Raw genomic sequence first — 19339 nt, 5'->3', positions numbered from 1 at the left:
CTATGAATGGATTAGGTAGTGGTTTTGGGTGTTCGTTACCCTGGGAACCCATTTTGCGGCGCATGAGTAATATCATAGATTGGCCGAGTTCATCATCCAGTTAGGTAGGCGCGTCGTTCTTATCGTACCTCCAGGATCGTCGGGGTGCGTTCCAGGAGGACTAGGTTGGTTCCTGGCCATTTGGCCAGAATAATTGTCAAACTTAGCTACCCGTTGGAGTTTTTGACCGTTAATAATAATATAAGTAGACCACTGTTTTGGAATCAATTACCATTCGGGCTATCGATATGCGATGAACGTAGTTTGCGAAACAATGAACGATGCGAAACAAGCGAAAAAAAAGGCAAGACCACGCTAGTTTGCTTTGAGTCTGTGCACCCGCGGACCTCACTGATTAAGATTTTGTCGCACTGTATGCCACCGATAATCGATTCTATACGATAGGATACGTTCACTGATCGATATTTCACTAATCGTAAACACTTCTAGGAATATTTCCAACGAAAAAAAAACGTGAAAAATCGAAAAAGTACGAGAACTCCAGACAAACGTATTTATATTAACCGTGGCCCGAACTCAATGTGAACAAGTGAATAGCGAGGCGCAGGAAAAAAAGGAGCAGAACGATATGCGGAGGTTTTATGAGTCTGTCAATGGCGTGCGGAGAAATACTCTCTTGAAGAAAGGGCACAGACTGGAGTGCGCCAATTACCGAGGAATAACCCTCCTTAATTCGGCGTACAAAATTATGTCCCGTATTCTGTTCAACAGATTGAGACCGCTTGAAGAGTCCATCGTCGGCGAATACCAAGCAGGTTTTCGAAAGGGCCGATCAACGACGAATCAAATGTTTACCCTGAGACAAATCCTTGATAAATTCCGGGAATACAACTTGCAGACACATCATCTGTTTATTGATTTCAAGGCGGCGTACGATTCAGTGAAACGGAATGAATTATGGCAAATTATGCTTGAACATGGTTTTCCGGCGAAACTGATACGGCTGATTCGTATAACGTTGGACGGATCGAAATCAAGTGTAAGGGTTGCGGATGAAATATCGACGTCATTTGTTACCTTAGATGGATTAAAGCAGGGTGATGCACTCTCGAATCTACTGTTCAATATAGCGCTCGAGGGAGCGATTAGGAGAGCTGGTGTGCAAAGAAGCGGTACCATTATCACAAAATCGCATATGCTCCTGGGATTTGCGGACGATATTGATATTATCGGGATTGATCGCCGTGCCGTGGAAGAGGCTTTTGTGCCTTTTAAGAGGGAGACAGTGAGGATTGGACTCACGATCAATACCAGCAAAATGAAGTACATGGTCGCTGGCAATCAACGTGGGTTCATTAGGCCTGATGTCCACGTAGCGTCTTTTCAACGCTGCGTGCACACGGCGTTAAAAGGACGCAGATGTGCATCGGAAAAAGGGGTAACGCAGCGTCACCGCACCGATGCAAACCTGCGTTTTTTCAACGCCACGTGCACGCAGCGCTGAAAAAACGCTACGTGGGCATCGGCCCTTAGTGGTGGTGGTAGCGAAATGGTGCTGGATGGTGAAAAATTTGAAGTGGTAGAAGAATTTGTGTATCTTGGAACATTAGTGACGTGCGATAATGATGTTACCCGCGAGGTGAAAAGGCGTATTGCAACTGTAAATAGGGCTTATTACGGATTTCGCAACCAGCTTAAGTCTCGTAGTCTGCAAACGAGAACAAAACTCGCGCTGTATACTACTCTGATTCTTCCGGTGGCTTTATACGGCCATGAAACATGGACGTTAAAGGAGGCTGATCGGAGAGCTTTCGGAGTGTTTGAGCGTAAGGTGCTGCGGACAATACTCGACGGTAAACAGGAGAACGGTATCTGGCGGCGTCGCATGAATCACGAATTGTACCAGGTGTATAAGGGGCTGGATATTATTAAGCTTATACAACACGGCAGACTACGGTGGGCTGGTCACGTTGTTCGTATGCCGGAAGAACGTCAAGCGAAGTTAGTATTTAGTAGAGAACCCGGAAGAGGCCACAGGCTTCGAGGAAGGCCGCGTACACGATGGCTTTTTGCAGTTGAAGAGGACCTGAGGGCGCTCAATGATCAGGGCGACTGGAAGCGATTGGCCCAGGATCGAGTCCAGTGGAGAAGGATACTCCATTCGGCGTAGGTTCATCGAAGAGCTGTTGCCCATCAACACAACACACGCAGTCTTGAATTATTGAAACAAGATGTATATTTATCCGACGTTTCGACACACGTTTCTTCATCAAAGGAAAATTACGGTGTTTGTTCTAGGACTTTGTTGTAGACTAGGAACAAACACCGTATTTTTCCTCTGATGAAGAAACCATCCCCGTGTCGGATCGTCGGATAAATATACATCTTGTTTCAATAACTCAAGACTGCGTAGCCGTCCACAAAATCGAGATAAAAATAACGTTGCTAATTCCAGAAGAATAACATCATTGTGTACCTGCTCCAAACTATTTGAGAGTATTATTATTAATCCCCTTTTTGAATCTTGCAAGTATCATATTTCCTGAGCCCAGAACGAAAGAAGACGGAAGAAAGAGGAAGGAAAGTAGAAGGAAGAAGAGAGGAGAAAGAAAGAACAAGGAAAAAGGAAGTTAAAGGAAAAAAGAATAAAAAAAGAAGAAGGATGAAGGATAAGGAGGAAGGAGAAAGGATAAACAGAAGAAGAAAGAAGGCAGAAGCAATAATGAAAAAGAAAGAAAATAGAATAAAGAGGGAAGGAAAATAGAAGAACCAGGATAAATTCAACAGAAAAAAGTAGAAAAAAAAAACAAAAAGATAGATTGCCGAAGGGCGCAGAAGATGGAAGAAGGGAGAACGAAATGAGAAGGAATAATGATTAATTGTACAATTTTCAATTCGCACATCTCACCTCTCAGTTCTCTCTTCTCATTTGTTACTTCTTACTTGTCACTTCTCAATTTTTACTTCTCACTGCTCACTTCTAATTTCTCACTTCTCACTCTTTACTTTTCACTTCTTTCTTCTTTCTTTTCACTTCTCACTTCTAATTTCTCACTTTTCACTTCCAACTTATCATTTACCATTTCTTTACTCTTCACTGCTTTTTATTGATCACTTCTCCTTTTTTACTTCTCATTCCTCACTCATCACTTCTCGCTTCTCTCTTCTCACGTCTTACTTCGCATTACTCACTTCTCAATTCTTACTGCTCATTACTCACTTACTTTTCACTTCTCACTTTTCATTTCACACTTCTCACGTTCTCACTGTTCTATTTTCATTTTTAGCTTCTCACTTCTCACTTGTTACTTGCCACTTTTCACTTTCCTTTCTCACTTCTTTCTTTTCACTCTTAATTTTTCGCTACTTCTCATTTCTCACTGCTTACTTCTCACTTTTCATTTAACAGATAGCTGGCTCATTTCTCACTACTCGCTGTACACTTCATGTATAATTCTTTACTCACTTCTCATTACACACTTTTCACTCTTCGCAATATAATGATTCTTTCAAGCATATTCGGCCAAACGGGCATTTTGTCCAAATGATTTGTTCGACCAAACTGCGATGCTTTTTCTTTGCGAAGTTTCGGCTTTTCAGTCTGGATATTTTGAGACCAACCGTTTAAGATTTGTCCCAACGATTCGGCAAGTTTTTGTTTCCTGCATCAGGGGGAAAACGGACGTCGACGCTTTTTCTCGAACATCAATAGACATGAACAATTGCCGTTGAAGGAGGTGAGAACTTACTTGTAGTGTTTGCAATTCATCTGGAACGGATTGTTTATGACCCTTGTGAGATGGAGCCAAACGTGATGTGATCAAACGGTTTGATGGGTCGATACAACTGTAGATCATGGCTGTGGCGAACTATCTGACATATTCTTCTAATTTCTTGGATGTGCGGTGTGCATATACTGAGAATTAACTTCGAGCAACAAAGATACAAAAATGCAATTTTCCCATCGCATGATTGAACTTGTAATGGCTTCCATGCAGTGTGAAGGTATATCATCGTAGTTCCACATACCGTCGTGCGGGGCTTCTTTTGATTCCGAGGGCTACTTTGGATTTTTAATTTTTTGAAAAAACTAAACGGAAAAAATACCAAATTTGTAACAAAAAGTTGTCGTCCAACTATCAACAAGACACCCAATTTGTGATAATGACATTTTTATAATAATTTTTGTTATAATTCTTGTTTTAAAATGTCCAAAGTAGCCCCTTATTTTTCAAAAGAAGCCCTACACGACGGTACTGTACCGCAAATTAGAGGTACGTCCAGCATCAAATTGATTGCAATCGAAATGAGGAAGCTTCTGTACTTAGCCACTCATAGCTCTACACGACTCGTATAGCAACTGTAGATAGAATGGCAATTTTCAATTCAATTGTTGACATTGGCCTATGAGAAGCGACACCAGGCTGCCGATAGGTCACCTGCCTGAGGGGCTTCTGTAATTGGATCGGTGTTCGATTCATGAGCGACCTTCATCCGGCGGTGATGGGATTCAGTCTATTAGTAGGTTCAAGTACAGACTCTGGAATGGAAGCATGATGTCACTAATTTCCAACCAATGTGGAAGAAATGTTCTCCTCGTAGATGTGGTAGTTCTAAATCCGCGGCATCTCTATTGCAGTTGATACTTGCGGCTTAGCATTTGCTGCTAAGTCGCCGTATTGTGTCCGCATTTTAATGGATAATAATAGCGCGGTGAGCAATCATAAGCACCAGAATAAGCTCGGTCACATTCACGGTTGACATACATTGTTTAGTACTGGACATGGACACGCCACACAAAACAGCAAGCAAGCGCGCTACATCGGAGAAATGAATCGTAGCTGGGGCGGATTGCGATTTGCATGACGGCGAAATGTGACAGCAAAATTGTATGGCCTACTGAGACTGTTGGAGTCAATAATAGTAATATCATCAAATTTGGTGTAAAATATTTAAAACAACAGCAACAAAATCATTGGTAAAAGTCATAAATCATTGAATCAAAAACCGAATGACGTTTACATAGATCATCACTAAACGCCAAAACTTTTTCACGAAAAAACAAGCGTCACGTATTGCTAGATCATTGGTTAAAATTGTTTTAAATTCGTGACAAGCCTCATCACACCATTAAAATTTTAGCCCAGAAACAACTCATCCTCTGCCGTTGCTGCCTGACCACCGTAGTTAGCTGGAAGAGAAAACTCCGATGATGAACCCCTCTAATGACAGTGCTATGCAATCCAGTTCCAGCAGCCAAGTGTCAGGCACTGTGGACGGCCAGTCAGTGGCTGTGCTGTTGTGGATTATGATTAAATAACTACCGGATACATCCTTCCTGCCTGGCCTTCTCGTGAGCTCCCCACAATACACTAACTAGGTCTTTGCTGTTTGCCATGGTAGTGATTAAAGGGAAACTTACGCGAAATGTAAAATGCCGTGGAGTGAGAAAGCGTTCAGTCTCCTATGTTTATTATCATCTAATCAATGAATGATTAAGCCTTTTTGCGTTAACATAAAATGATAACAACACCTCAAAAATAAGAATTATATTTAATAATTCCAAATTCAGAGATTGACTTTCCATATGTAAAAGTCGATAAAATTATTTTAGACGTCATTTCTATAATTTTTGAAACCTGGTGGATCAATTGCTTAAGTCACTGTGAACTACTTTTATCAAATTTCCATTTTAGTGTAATTTTGACTAACTTTTAACATTATATGCTCTTGCATTATCGATTAGCATTCTCTATTTGAAGCAAAAATACATTCCGATTAGCGAATGTCCACTGCATTCAATATTACAATCGTGGCATCCAATCTCAGTGTAACGCTGAACAAACGAAACCATTGATTGATTAGATTCCATGGGATGGCACGATTGTTCCCCCAAAATGATGCTAAATGATTCACGGGCTGAAAATCCAATTGAATTGATTCCAACGGTTCAACTGGTGTCGGTCGGTAGTCAAATGTGAGGTGGCGTAGTCGAGAACTAGCGGGCGCTATTCCATTCAATGCTTCCAGCTTTGATCTTGTTTCGCCGACCGAAGTGATGTGTTTGATGTGTGTCGGTTTGGTTGCAAACGAGTTAACCAATGACCAGACATTCATAAAATTTAATTAGAGTGGAGGCAATTTGTTTGATTGTCCAACATTGAATAATTTTTGCCTAGTTGAAATGCTGGCTACTAGGTACACGATTTAAAATTGAGCTACATATATACCAGACGAAAAATATTTATATTTGCCTTTCGAAATAAGTGGAGCGCCCGAGCCTCCTAAAAGTAGGCGTCAAATCCTCTTGAATGGAGGAGGGAGGCGTCCGAGCCTCTTGAAAGGTGGGAAAGGAGGCGTCCCAGCCTCTTGAAAGGAGGCGTCCGAGCCTCTTGAAAGGAGGCGTCCCAGCCTCTTGAAAGGAGGCGTCCGAGCCTCTTGAAAGGAGGCGCCCGAGCCTCTTGAAAGGAGGCGCCCGAGCCTCTTGAAAGGAGGCGCCCGAGCCTCTTGAAAGAAGGCGCCCGAGCCTCTTGAAAGGAGGCGCCCGAGCCTCTTGAAAGGAGGCGCCCGAGCCTCTTGAAAGGAGGCGCCCGAGCCTCTTGAAAGGAGGCGCCCGAGCCTCTTGAAAGAAGGCGCCCGAACCTCTTGAAAGGAGGCGCCCGAACCTCTTGAAAGGAGGCGCCCGAGCCTTTTGAAAGGAGGCGCCCGAGCCTTTTGAAAGGAGGCGCCTGAGCCTCTTGAAAGGAGGTGTCCGAGCTGTAAGAAAGAAGGCGTCCGAGCCTCTTGAAAGGAGGCGCCCGAGCCTCTTGAAAGGAGGCGCCCGAGCCTCTTGAAAGGAGACGCCCGAGCCTTTTGAAAGGAGACGTCCGAGCCTTTTGAAAGGGGACGCCCGAGCCTTTTGAAAGGAGACGCCCGAGCCTCTTGAAAGGAGGCGTCCAAGCCTCTTGAAAGGAGGCGTCCAAGCCTCTTGGAAGGAGGCGTCCAAGCCTCTTTAAAGGAGGCGTCCAAGCCTCTTGAAAGGAGGCGGCCAAGCCTCTTTAAAGGAGGCGTCCAAGCTTCTTTAAAGGAGGCGTCCAAACCTCTTGAAAGGAGGCGTCCAAGCCTCTTGAAAGGAGGCGTCCAAGCCTCTTGAAAGGAGGCGCCCAAGCCTCTTGAAAGGAGGCGTCCAAGCCTCTTGAAAGGAGGCGCCCAAGCCTCTTGAAAGGAGGCGCCCAAGCCTCTTGAAAGGAGGCGTCCAAGCCTCTTGAAAGGAGGCGTCCGAGCCTCTTGAAAGGAGGCGTCCAAGCCTCTTGAAAGGAGGCGTCCAAGCCTCTTGAAAGGAGGCGTCCAAGCCTCTTGAAGGGAGGCGTCCAAGCCTCTTGAAAGGAGGCGTCCAAGCCTCTTGAAAGGAGGCGTCCAAGCCTCTTGAAAGGAGGCGTCCAAGCCTCTTGAAAGGAGGCGTCCAAGCCTCTTGAAAGGAGGCGTCCAAGCCTCTTGAAAGGAGGCGTCCAAGCCTCTTGAAAGGAGGCGTCCAAGCCTCTTGAAAGGAGGCGTCCAAGCCTCTTGAAAGGAGGCGTCCAAGCCTCTTGGAAGGAGGCGTCCGAGCCTCTTGAAAGGAGGCGTCCGAGCCTCTTGAAAGAAGGCGCCCGAGCCTCTTGAAAGGAGGCGTCCAAGCCTCTTGAAAAAAAAAACTTCCCAGCGTCTTGAAAGGAGGCTTCCGAACGTCTTGAAATGAGGCTTCCGAACGTTTTTGAAAGGAAGCTTCTAAGCTTTTAGAAAGAAGCTTCCAAACCTCTTGAAAGGAAGTTTCCGAGCCTCTTGGAAGGAGGCGTCCGCGCCTCTTCAAAAGAGGCTCCCAAGGCTCTTGCAAGAAGGCGACCAAGTTTGCAAGCATTCAAGGTCGGGTTTTTTAAGATCATGCCACCGTCACCTGCGAAAAAATGCAAACAGCGTCTGAGGATTTCTAACAGATGATGATCAACACGTTTCGATGATTTGAACGATTCGGATTTTAACTTCAAGAGCAAATTATAACACTTACGGTTTGGGTGAGAAAGCTTTTGAATTTTTCGGTAATCTGCAATAGATCTATATTTTTAGTTTTTTAAATTTGATTAGTTAGGTTTCAGTCAGAATGATTTGTCTTCTTTTTTCTTAATTCACTAATTGGTAGAAATTGGGTGCATCAAGTAGAAATTGCTATTCATTGTAATGATGTTCTCGTATTAAAACCTGGAATTTGATACCTCTTGAATGAGAACTTTCTCTAATATCTACCCTAGAAGATTTACGGCAGTACAAGTGAACCAAATTAACTTTCAAGCTTAACTAACCGTTCTGCTCTCAGCGGTGATGATGTTTTCTGTACGCAACACACTGATCAGCTCCCATCGACAGTTGGCTGAGAGGTCATCGAGGTTGGTTGGATGCTCGCTGACTGATATGCCATTGGCCCGGCGAGTTGAACAGTCACTACGCTATCGATCCGTCCGTATCAACTTCGAACACTTCTCTCGCTGCTGGCTATTGTTGTTGGAGTTCTGTCTCGCAATCGCGGAAAGACGCGCAACGCAAGCCAGCCCGTAGTAAACACCCGTCAAACCGGTGACCGTTAACACGCGAGAAGATTCGATTTCTTCGAACGGAGCTCCGTGCCCTGGCCGGATTATTCCTTCTTCAAAACACTGCGATAAGACGACTTATCTATCGGTTCGGTTTTTTTTACTTGTGCATGTAGCGCCATAAAGTCCACAATCGTCTCGTTCGAGTTAAATCCCAACAGCGAAAGGATGCTACCGCTCGCTCGCGCACGTTGGAAGTAAACAAATGGAAGAAAAGACTTCGCACTCCGTCGAGTAATTGCGAGCGGCAGTTTGCGAACGAGAAAAAAACATTAAGCTCATGAAGCGTGAAATATGCAAAAAATTTACAGCGGTTTCGGTCTGCACTGGTGCACTCCATTTCACACCGACGCGACGCGACGACGAAGAAAATCACCGCGGCTTGATACGGCCGGGCTGCCACGCGCGTCGACTTATGGAGGATGCTGATCCATGCCCAGTAGGCGGTGTGTGGAAACGATGAACAAAATCATTAAGCCAATCAAGCGTGCGGTGCAATTAATTTGGCTTGATAATCATGAACGGTGGACAAGGCTTGCGGACTGATACTGCTTTCCAAGAAAAAAAAAATCTCGGGAGCTGACGGTTTTTAATCATTGGCGGACAGATATCCTACTGCAGAAAATCTATGCTATGCCACCAAAGAAGGTGGAATCTTTCCAACAGGCGCAAACCCTGCCTACTGTGATGCTCTACAATCGGTAAGAGTCAAGCGTTGAAGCGATTGAAAATGTCGCATGCCTGCGTGTGGTACGGTGCGGTATTTTACAGATGTTGTCGAGATTTAGCGATTCTTTCTTTACAATACATCATTTGTTATGTAAATGACACCTTTCAACGAGCGAATTCTTCTCCCACCGTTGTTCGCACTTTGCCGTCAGCAAAGATGTTTTGTTTCTTTTTACCGCTGCTACATATTGACACCGGTAGTTGAATCTCTTCTATAAGTAGGTACTTTCGGTATGTAATTTAAGTATGTTTGAAGGAAGGTACAGCGGTTCATTGTGTGCATTACCAACCTTTGAACCAGAGGCCGGAGCTATCGAAGTGATGACAAAGTCAACATCAAACTAAAGTTGACATAGTTTTTAGCACCCTCCCTGAACATGTGATCATGGAAATTTAAAAGGTTATCGAGAACAGTTCGATAGGAATTAAAATCGCGTTTTAGCGCCATATCAAAAGAGTTAATGAAGGTTCGATTCTTTGTGCTGCAATTACGTTGCTGAGTTCAAGTAATTTCAAATCCGATAGTGTACATAATATATTGAATAAGATCTTTGTGAAACGCGAGGAATCCAAGCATATTCGAAAGGATGCTTTCACATCTACCAAGAAGAAGAGCGCATGAAAAACAACAGCTGTTCCAAAAATACGATCTTCTCATTCCAGTTCAGTGTTGGTAAAATAATTCACAATCATCGAGGCCTCCCGCGCGAGCAAACTCGTTTACGAATTAGACGAACCGGTTAGGTTCCTTGTTTTCATATCTGGAAGGAAAAATGAGATTGGCCACATGGTTCCGGAATAATCCCGGGGTCTAGTGGGGTACCTTTTTTTTTGGATGAAGAAACACATTCTGCAAGCCTTGAAACTCATCCTGGGGCATATCAAACTTCATGATTTCACAAATCATGATCAATAGAGTATGTTTGGAGCAATGAAGTCTAATATGTCGCAAGACGTGTTTCGGAATCTGTAAAAAAGTTTGCGTTATCCACAATAAATTCCTGATTAAGATCGAAGTGTGCTGTGCTATGATGTAAAATTTTTGTTTACAATGAAACTTTAAAAGTTTTCTTTATCGAAGTTCTATGTTTCAATTCCAAAATTAAATACTGTAATCCGGGGGAACATTGATCATTTTTTAAATTTTTTTTAATCTTTCGTTTATTTGGAAGGCTCGTTTGCCGTGAAGCGTTACGGAGCCGGAATCAGGTTTAACAATACATTTCTTGATTCTTATACATAGTGTTAGTTTTGGGGAACCGAAAGACTCGCGGTTTAGTCGAGGTTAGGGAATACAATAATACAGTAGGAAAGGAAAGGGTTTTAGAGTACTTAAGTAATTACAATGCTGATGTTCTTCACATCTGAAACGGGACAAACAAACTTTTTTTTGGGAGACAACGACGAGAGGAAGACATACGGAAGGGATTGGCAACAGACATTGAAATGTACAACAAGAGGAAGACATTCGTAATGGGGTACGACAGACAATGATTACAGTCTTACATCAGCAACTTTCAAAAAGGTGGACCAGGGACATGTACTCAAGATCAAGGCCCGACAACACTTCCCTAATGGGCTTTGGTTGTTTTCCTCAGACCTGGACATGTTCAGTTAGCGCAGATCCGGGACCACGATGCTCTTCGCACGCCCACACGACATGATCGATGTCCTGATAATCCTCACCGCAAACACAGAGATTTTCTTCCGAGAGCCCCACTCTGAAAAGATGTGCATTTCAAGGGTAGTGATTGGACATTAGACGACACATGGTTCGAATGAAGTCCCGTCCCATATTCAATTTGTTGAACCATGGACGCTTCGACACCTGCGGGCGAATTGAATAAAGCCATCTACCCAACTCCCCATTTATCCATTTCTTTTGCCAGCTGTTTAAGATTGCCTGACGATCTAATGTGAAAAATTCATCGAAGGTGATTTTCCGATCGTAAATATCACCTTCCATAGCGCCCACCTTAGCCAAAGAGTCCGCTTTCTCATTTCCCAGTATCGAGCAATGACAAGGGACCCAAGCCATGGTGATTGTGTAAGACCGTTGTGATAAGGCACTCAAAGCTTTCCGTATCCTATTCAGAAGATACGCTGAGTGCTTAACCGGTTTCATTAACCGAACAGCCTCCAAGGAACTTAAACTGTCGGTGAAGATGAAAAAGTGGTCAGGAGGTAGGGATGCGATTTGCTCGAGTGAATAGTGTATAGCTGCTAGCTCAGCAGTATACACGGAACAAGGCTCTTTGAGCTTAAAGTAGGCGCTATGAAAAACGTTGAAAACACCGAAACCAGTGGAGTCATCCATTTTTGTCCCGTCTGTAAAAAAGCTTCTCTCCTCACTGGCGTGCCCGTATTTGCTTGCAAATAATGGAGGTATGACCTCCGCACGAAGGAAGTCTGGTATTCCATGAACCTCCTGCTTCATGGACAGATCAAAAGTAACAGAGGAACTATGTTCAGAAGTCTAAGAAGTTAGCACGATTGGCGTCAACCGAAGATAGGCTTACCTCCAGTGTCATATACCAGTGGTAAATACTCATGAATCGAGATTGAGGGTTTTGTTCGAGCAGCTTATCGAAGTTGTCAATGACCAATGGATTGAGAACCTCACAGCGGATGAGGAACCGGAGCGATAATTCCGCGAAACGATCTGTCAGCGGCATTACTCCCGCAAGTACTTCGAGGCTCAGCGTATGAGTCGAATTCATACAACCTAACGCGATACGGAGACAACGGTACTGAATCCGTTGAAGCTTCAGCATGTGTGTTTTAGCCGCGGACTGAAAACAGAAACTACCGTAGTCTAGGACCGACAGAATGGTTGTTCGGTACAACGTGATAAGATCTTCGGGGTGCGCACCCCACCATGTTCCGGTTATTGATCACATGAAGTTGACCTGTTTCTGTCATTTTTGTGTCAGATACACAATGTGCTTCCCGAAGGTGCATTTCGAGTTGAACCAGACCCCGAGGTATTTAGAAGACATGCTATGAGTGATTGTCTTACCCATCAGTTGAAGCGAGAACTTAACCGGCTTATGTTTTTTTGAAAAGACAACCATCTCAGTTTTCTCCGAGGAGAATTCGATACCTAGCTTTAAAGCCCAATCAGACAAGTTGCTCAAGAGTATCTTGCAATGGTCCTTGCAGATCAACCGCTGTTGGCCCCGAAATTGATACAACACAATCATCATCAACGAGCAATTTGGCATGAGATATTCATCAATGTCTCTGACGTGAAAAATTGTAAAGTAGGGGGCTCAAACATGAGCCCTGGGGGAGACCCAGAGTCACCATGAAAAAAACTTATACGCTTCTCTGACAATAAATTGAACAAATAGTTATTCAAAATTGATGAAAGTCCACACGAGCGGAGTTTGTCGGATAAGATGGATGGCTATCACCCCCACTTATCTCCAATCATCCGGAATAATGTTTCACTCCAGTAACTGGTTGAACAAGCTCAATACGCGCCTCTTCATGACGTCTGGGTGGTTTTTAAGCAAATTGAACCTGATTCTACCCATCCCTGGAGCGGAATTGTTACATGAAAGGAGAGCAAGTGAGAATTCAATAATCGAAAAGGGACGATCCATATCATTCCTGTCAGCAAAAGCATCACGTAGCTCTTGCCTCACCGGTACCGAATCTGGACAAACTTTCTTTGCGAAGTCGAGTATCCACCGCGACGACGACGGACGACGCGTTGCGCATTCTTCTCCCGACGGTCCAAAGAGTTTTCATTGAGGTCTCGCACGATAAACCTTCAACAAAAGTACGCCAATTGCCGAGTTCATTCACTTTGACCAGCTTCTTGAACTGGATACGAACCGAAGCTCCTAGCACTGGTCGGCGTTGTGCCTGAAGAGCGCTGGCAAGGATCAACTGGGATAGAAACACGTACTCTTCTAGCGGGGAATTGTTTCTATCGACAATATGCCATCAATGACCTCGGCATATGTTTTTTAACGAAGGTAATGGAAATCTGCAATCAGACACCTGGGGAGGCGAACCCAGATAGTGTGGGGACGAGATCACCGCTCCCGACCCACTTAAACCAACTCCTTCCTTTCTAGTCATTCCCCGGCCCGCAATTAAGCAATACTTGGGGGGATGACTGTTAGGCATTGCGCCCCCTCCATGACATACACAATTGCACGCATGCGCCTTGCCTCTCCGACACTCCCCAAGCAACACATTTGCACAAGACACACTGCATCCTGCAGAAGGTATACCCCATGCCGCCATCAGTATGGTGTGAACCACGTCCTGCAATTCCCATTGTGTACAAGGGAGAGAGAGAGAGAGAGAGAGAGAGAGAGAGAGAGAGAGAGAGAGAGAGAGAGAGAGAGAGAGAGAGAGAGAGAGAGAGAGAGAGAGAGAGAGAGAGAGAGAGAGAGAGAGAGAGAGAGAGAGAGAGAGAGAGAGAGAGAGAGAGAGAGAGAGAGAGAGAGAGAGAGAGAGAGAGAGAGAGAGAGAGAGAGAGAGAGAGAGAGAGAGAGAGAGAGAGAGAGAGAGAGAGAGAGAGAGAGAGAGAGAGAGAGAGAGAGAGAGAGAGAGAGAGAGAGAGAGAGAGAGAGAGAGAGAGAGAGAGAGAGAGAGAGAGAGAGAGAGAGAGAGAGAGAGAGAGAGAGAGAGAGAGAGAGAGAGAGAGAGAGAGAGAGAGAGAGAGAGAGAGAGAGAGAGAGAGAGAGAGAGAGAGAGAGAGAGAGAGAGAGAGAGAGAGAGAGAGAGAGAGAGAGAGAGAGAGAGAGAGAGAGAGAGAGAGAGAGAGAGAGAGAGAGAGAGAGAGAGAGAGGCCAGGGTTGTAAATTTTCGGCAGCACTGGATGAAGGTGATGTTTTTTTATATCATGTTTTTATTTTCTTCCTGCTTTGAAATCAACCTCACATTCCCGGAGAGGCGCCGCGAAGATGAAATTTACCACAGCAAAATGTACATTCACCCAGCAAATTGAAAAAACACCACACGTTTTAATGGGCCACTCACAGTCACACGGTAAGGCGCGAACTGAGCAGCCTGTCAGAGCGACTTGTGAGTGGCTGAATGCGAAATTGAACTGTCGGTGTTGCAAATGATTTTACGGCTGCACCCAGTCGCACTCACCACGGCGGCGATGAAGGCGACTGCAGATTATACTGAGATCCCTGTTTTTCACTGCATTGACTGTGAAATATTTCTACCCTGGTGGAGACTCACAACTTGTTGTTAACCCTCAAAGAAACAGGACGAACGAATTTTCTTTCGAAAGGCTCGCATTCAGCACCTGATCGTCGTAATTCCTCGCGGTTTCATTTGTACACAATGGGAATAGCTGTATTTTCGCCCTGATACATTTGCATACTGAAATACTTGTCCAGATCCGAGTTTATTGATAAAAATAAGTGTGTGCGGGGTCTTTTTTTCCTGTAATTCGAACATCACCTCAATGATTTGGTCTGGACGTGTTCTGTGTGTGTGTGTCTCCAATCTAACCCCAACTGTCTGGCAGTGATGTTATGGAAGAAAGCTGTCTGTATTACATGATTTAACAGTCAGATTTAATAGGAAATCAATCCATTCTTGAGAAAACAGAACAGTGATACTGTTTTTGGCCATGCATCGGAGCCCTAGCCACATCCTTGTCTTGCTTCTACAATATCACCAGTAAACAATGAAATGTGTTCCTCTCACTACCATTGTTCACCAGTTCAAGAAGAGTTAGTACGTATTTCAACCCCTAACTCGATTTTTCCAGCAGTCAGTTCAGCCTAGGACCGTGTACCGAGGTTTTTTTAACTAATTGCTTGAAAAGTTGTTTCCGCTGCATACAGTTTAGCCTCAAACAAGAGGAATTCGAGTCTTTCAACTGTCTGCAAGGTAACATTAATTATGTTTTATTTCTGAGACTGCTGTTGGTAGCGAGGACTAAATACGATGAATCCTTAATTATCACAACTTATTGCCCTAGCTAGAAAAATGGATTAGGTTAGGGCTCTGTTTGGTAGGTCTTACACTGCAACACACTACGTCAAAGTGATCTACCGTGTTACGGGATAATCCGGGAGTTAGAAGGTGCTAGCTCTATTGCAGCTCCAGTGACCCGTTTCAAAGTGCCTGGTATTTCATGACCAGTTTCAAAGTGCCTGGTATTTCATGACCAGTCCGAGGTCACTTTTGCTTACAATAAGCCCCCGCCTGTTTATGCTACCATTATCAATTGCATAATGGATCCATAAACCAACTTCCGGATTCTCGAATCCAGCGCGTATTTGGTTTAGAAATGAAAATTCGTTGAAATGAGATAGTAGTAAATCCATAATGAAACAATTTCACCAAATTCGGTCGCAGGTTGCGACTGCGAATCCTGATTTTACATGCGGCGAATTATGACAAACATACGACACTCATCAGCCGAAGTGGATAGAGGTTCCTCGGAAATAGTTTAATTTTTCACTAAAACAGCGTACCACCACAATCACAAACGCATATTATAATTCGAACTATGTATTGTAAAACATCACTACACAAATTGGCTTTAGTTTTATAAATAATCAGCCAAAACGGAAAAAAATCGAGTAGCGAAAAAAATTGACATCCGTCGCGCGCGGCACACTACGATCCTTTCTGATCTGGACGTGTTCTGGACCATATCAAAAATATATTTGTAAAGATTTCGATAACAAAACACTGAAAAAGATTTCAAGTATAAAACGAAATACGTATCCGTTGATACAAAGCGATTATAGTGGAAGTAAATGCAATAGTGAAGTCTTTCAACTTTGTAAAATTTCCCTTAAGATGCTCAATGATAATTAATCAAAAATTTCTGGTCAATTCCGATGGTTTCGCCATTTGAGTAGGACAGGATTGACTTAATTCAGATCCAGGCTCAGGGGTCACAATGATAGAGTATGGAATGCAAAATCAATTACAATGAAATATGCAAGCGGGAATGGGAAAACTTTATAAATCAGGAGTTTTATAATTTCATTTTCTATTGACATTGAATATTTTTACCAAATCCCGATTCAGGGGGTCAAAATACATCAGGAACTCAAAGAATGCTTTTTGAAATTGAAATTGATCTTTTGAAATTTCGACCAGAGCCGGATTTAGGGGTCGAAATGGGGGAGAGCAGAGGACATATCACCAATCAAAATCCTACTGGGCATGTGGCTGCTCAAACTAATAACTAATAACATCAGGAATGCAAAAATAACCATTTCAATTTAAAATTAAATGAATCATTCGGAATGATGTCCAGTGCCACATTCAGGGTTCATAATTGCTGGACCAGAGGTAACAAAATAACACTGAATTAGAAATGCAACTACTCAAACTTCACAAGATAACATCTTGAAAATAAAGCACCAATTTTGCCGGTTCTTTTGCAAACATGTGATCTTAGCGCAGAATAAAAATCACAAAATTCGTATAGCGTGAAGAATATTGTCTATGATCGCATATCAGTCCCATCTTTGCTGGGTTTCCTATTCATATGGGATTGTGGGGAGTATAGCTGATAATGTTAATTAAGGAAATTTCTAGAAACTCTTTTAAATTCATTCAGTAAACAAAGATTTCAATTGTTATTAATTAACGACTGGAAAAATTGTTGCATCAAGGATCTGGCTATCTCAGTCACTGGGTTGATCAAAACGGCTATATTTTGAATTGCCCGACGTTTCGGCAGGATGTATTCTGCCTTTTTCAGGAGAAAATTATCAATCAACCGTTTTTCGTTTTAAAAGATATGCCTGTTTCATGTTTTTGGGCTTCTTGTATGCACCACAGTTTTGGACATTAAAAATAATAAATTAATTAACAGAACGAAAAAAACACTGCACACTAAACAATACTCAACGACTATTTTCCCTTGAAAAAGGCAGAACACATCCTGCCGAAACGTCGGGCAATTCAAAATATAGCCGTTTTGATCAACCCAGTGACTGAGATAGCCAGATCCTTGATGCAAAGATTATAATAATTTTCTGAAGACGACACAGTCAAGTATAATCACATCACAGTTAAAAAGAAGACCGTTTTTGTTACCTGTTGAAAAATTAATCTGGAACATTATGTGAAATGGGGAAAGTAAACTAATTGTGCAAGGTTGAATTGGACAAAAAACAATTCAGTCGAACTTGACAAATCAGGCAAATTGAGCAAATTGTACAAATCAGATGAATTTGAAAAATAAAACCATATTAGAAAAATTTTCAATTTAAAATCAATCTTAGAGTTCACAAAACTGTACGAACCAAACCACGCTTAAAGATTCAAAACATATCATTTGTCAGAAGGAAACTCGCCGCGACTTCCTGATTTCTGAGAACCATTTGAGATGCCCCTGCACTGCGAAAATTCAATTTGGAAAGGTTAGTAACCATTCCAGGAACGGAAGCAACCAGATTGTATTTCGATTCTCAGTATCACCAAGGCATCACTTATGAAAAAACGACGAATTCATCGCCAAATGGGCAGCTTTATTCCGCGAACAAATAACATTCATAGCAATAATAAGGCATCACATCATGTTGGTCGAAGTGCCATCCTTCATGGTTGGAGTGCCGTCCAGTAGCTTCCTTGCTTGAATTGTGTTTCGCTTATTTAGTTATGGTTGCTAGTCCTTATCGAGCGTTCTCCCTTTTCCTATACACATGACAACGAAGTGCGATTAAGATGAGCATATGCGGAGATAGATGAGGGATGCCCGATTGGGAAATTTCTTTTTTACATTGAGACGTAAGTATTACAGCCTTCTAAACATTAGAGGAAAGCAAACTTGTCTACAATATTTTGTTGTGTAATCAGACAAGTGTAATTAATGTTCAATTATAACGAATAACTTTTACTCGGGCCATCGGTAGCAATCGTTTGTTTTCATGATTTGTGGTAGCGTCTTCGAACTCTGATTAAGCGTGTTTTTTAATATTATATTTAGTTCATCTTTATCTGCTCAAACCGTGCAAGTCTGAGCTTATTTTCCGAGGGAGCAGAGCTCCCTCTTATCACCCTTATCACCTTTTGGAAGTCTCGGGTTCAACTCAACTTCAAGCAGCCAACTAAACTCAACTAACCTGGTCTGGGCATCGGTGAACGCACTGCTGCTCGAATTCCTTAGTCGCGACGAGATAGTCATCCTCCAATTCAACTTCCGTCAGTCCTTCCACCAATCTGCCACTAAGTCCCACCACGATCAACCCGATCAGTACCGTTGGACAGAAACCCCCCTTGTTGGGTCCTCCCAAAATCCGTTGCATTTTTCAAATCTTCACACCTTTTAATTCACTTGACTTCGATCTCTGATTCACAGATCACTTATGATCATCATCTTTCACCTGTTTCAAATTTCTCACATACTCAGAGTCATCGGGATCGCCTAACACCTGATGTCTCCGTAGGTCACCCACCGCAAAATCTTTTCTCACCGTCCAGACGGTGACCACGACGACCACCGTTCGTAACTTGGACGACACTGACCCCTCTCGAATCCCTTCATGCTTCCGCTATCCAATCACCTTCGAATAACTTTCTTGGTCTGGAAACCACAAAATCTTCCAATTACCTCACTCCGAATATCACTTCTTTCACTGGAATTTATTGTAACTTAATCCTTTTTCGTTTCGGACGCAGAATGGATCGACCTTTCCAAAGTCGTTGTAGACCTTTGCTCTGTTAATCCTTCCTTCTTATCTCTGTCTTCTGGCACACCACACTCTTCACCGGCACACACAAACGCTCGTTCCCCACACTCGGAACTCGGACTCGGACGACTTAATCCCACGACGGTCAAACTACAACTGGCGATCCGATCCAATTCAATCGAGTAACCCGAGTTGTCGAACGTTCCACTCACGCGATCTTCAAAGGATCTGAGCGCGCGCGCGATCACTGAACGGTTCCAAATTTCAAACGTAGGTGGCGGCTTCGTTCCTCTTATAAGTTTTCAACAAAGTAAATCCCTTCACCATGTGGACGTGACTAACCAACGTACAAACAACCACGCTGAACAA

The 19339-nt window shown here is 43.3% G+C and overlaps 1 protein-coding gene across 4 annotated transcripts in view; it reads right to left on the bottom strand.

The window, feature by feature from the left end:
- Window positions 1–19339, bottom strand: part of LOC134206372 (proto-oncogene tyrosine-protein kinase ROS) — a 94329-nt gene extending 74990 nt beyond the window's left edge. For all 4 annotated transcript variants that reach the window (XM_062682072.1, XM_062682073.1, XM_062682074.1 and 1 more), the window contains exon 1: window positions 18404–19339. In XM_062682072.1, the coding sequence (XP_062538056.1) occupies window positions 18404–18586 (183 nt within the window). In that variant the 5' untranslated portion in view covers window positions 18587–19339. The remainder of the gene's footprint in view (window positions 1–18403) is intronic.

The sequence above is a fragment of the Armigeres subalbatus genome, chromosome 1, assembly GCF_024139115.2.
Source record: "Armigeres subalbatus isolate Guangzhou_Male chromosome 1, GZ_Asu_2, whole genome shotgun sequence".
Classification (NCBI taxonomy): Eukaryota; Metazoa; Arthropoda; class Insecta; order Diptera; family Culicidae; genus Armigeres; species Armigeres subalbatus.
This window is presented reverse-complemented; position numbering and strand designations above follow the sequence as displayed.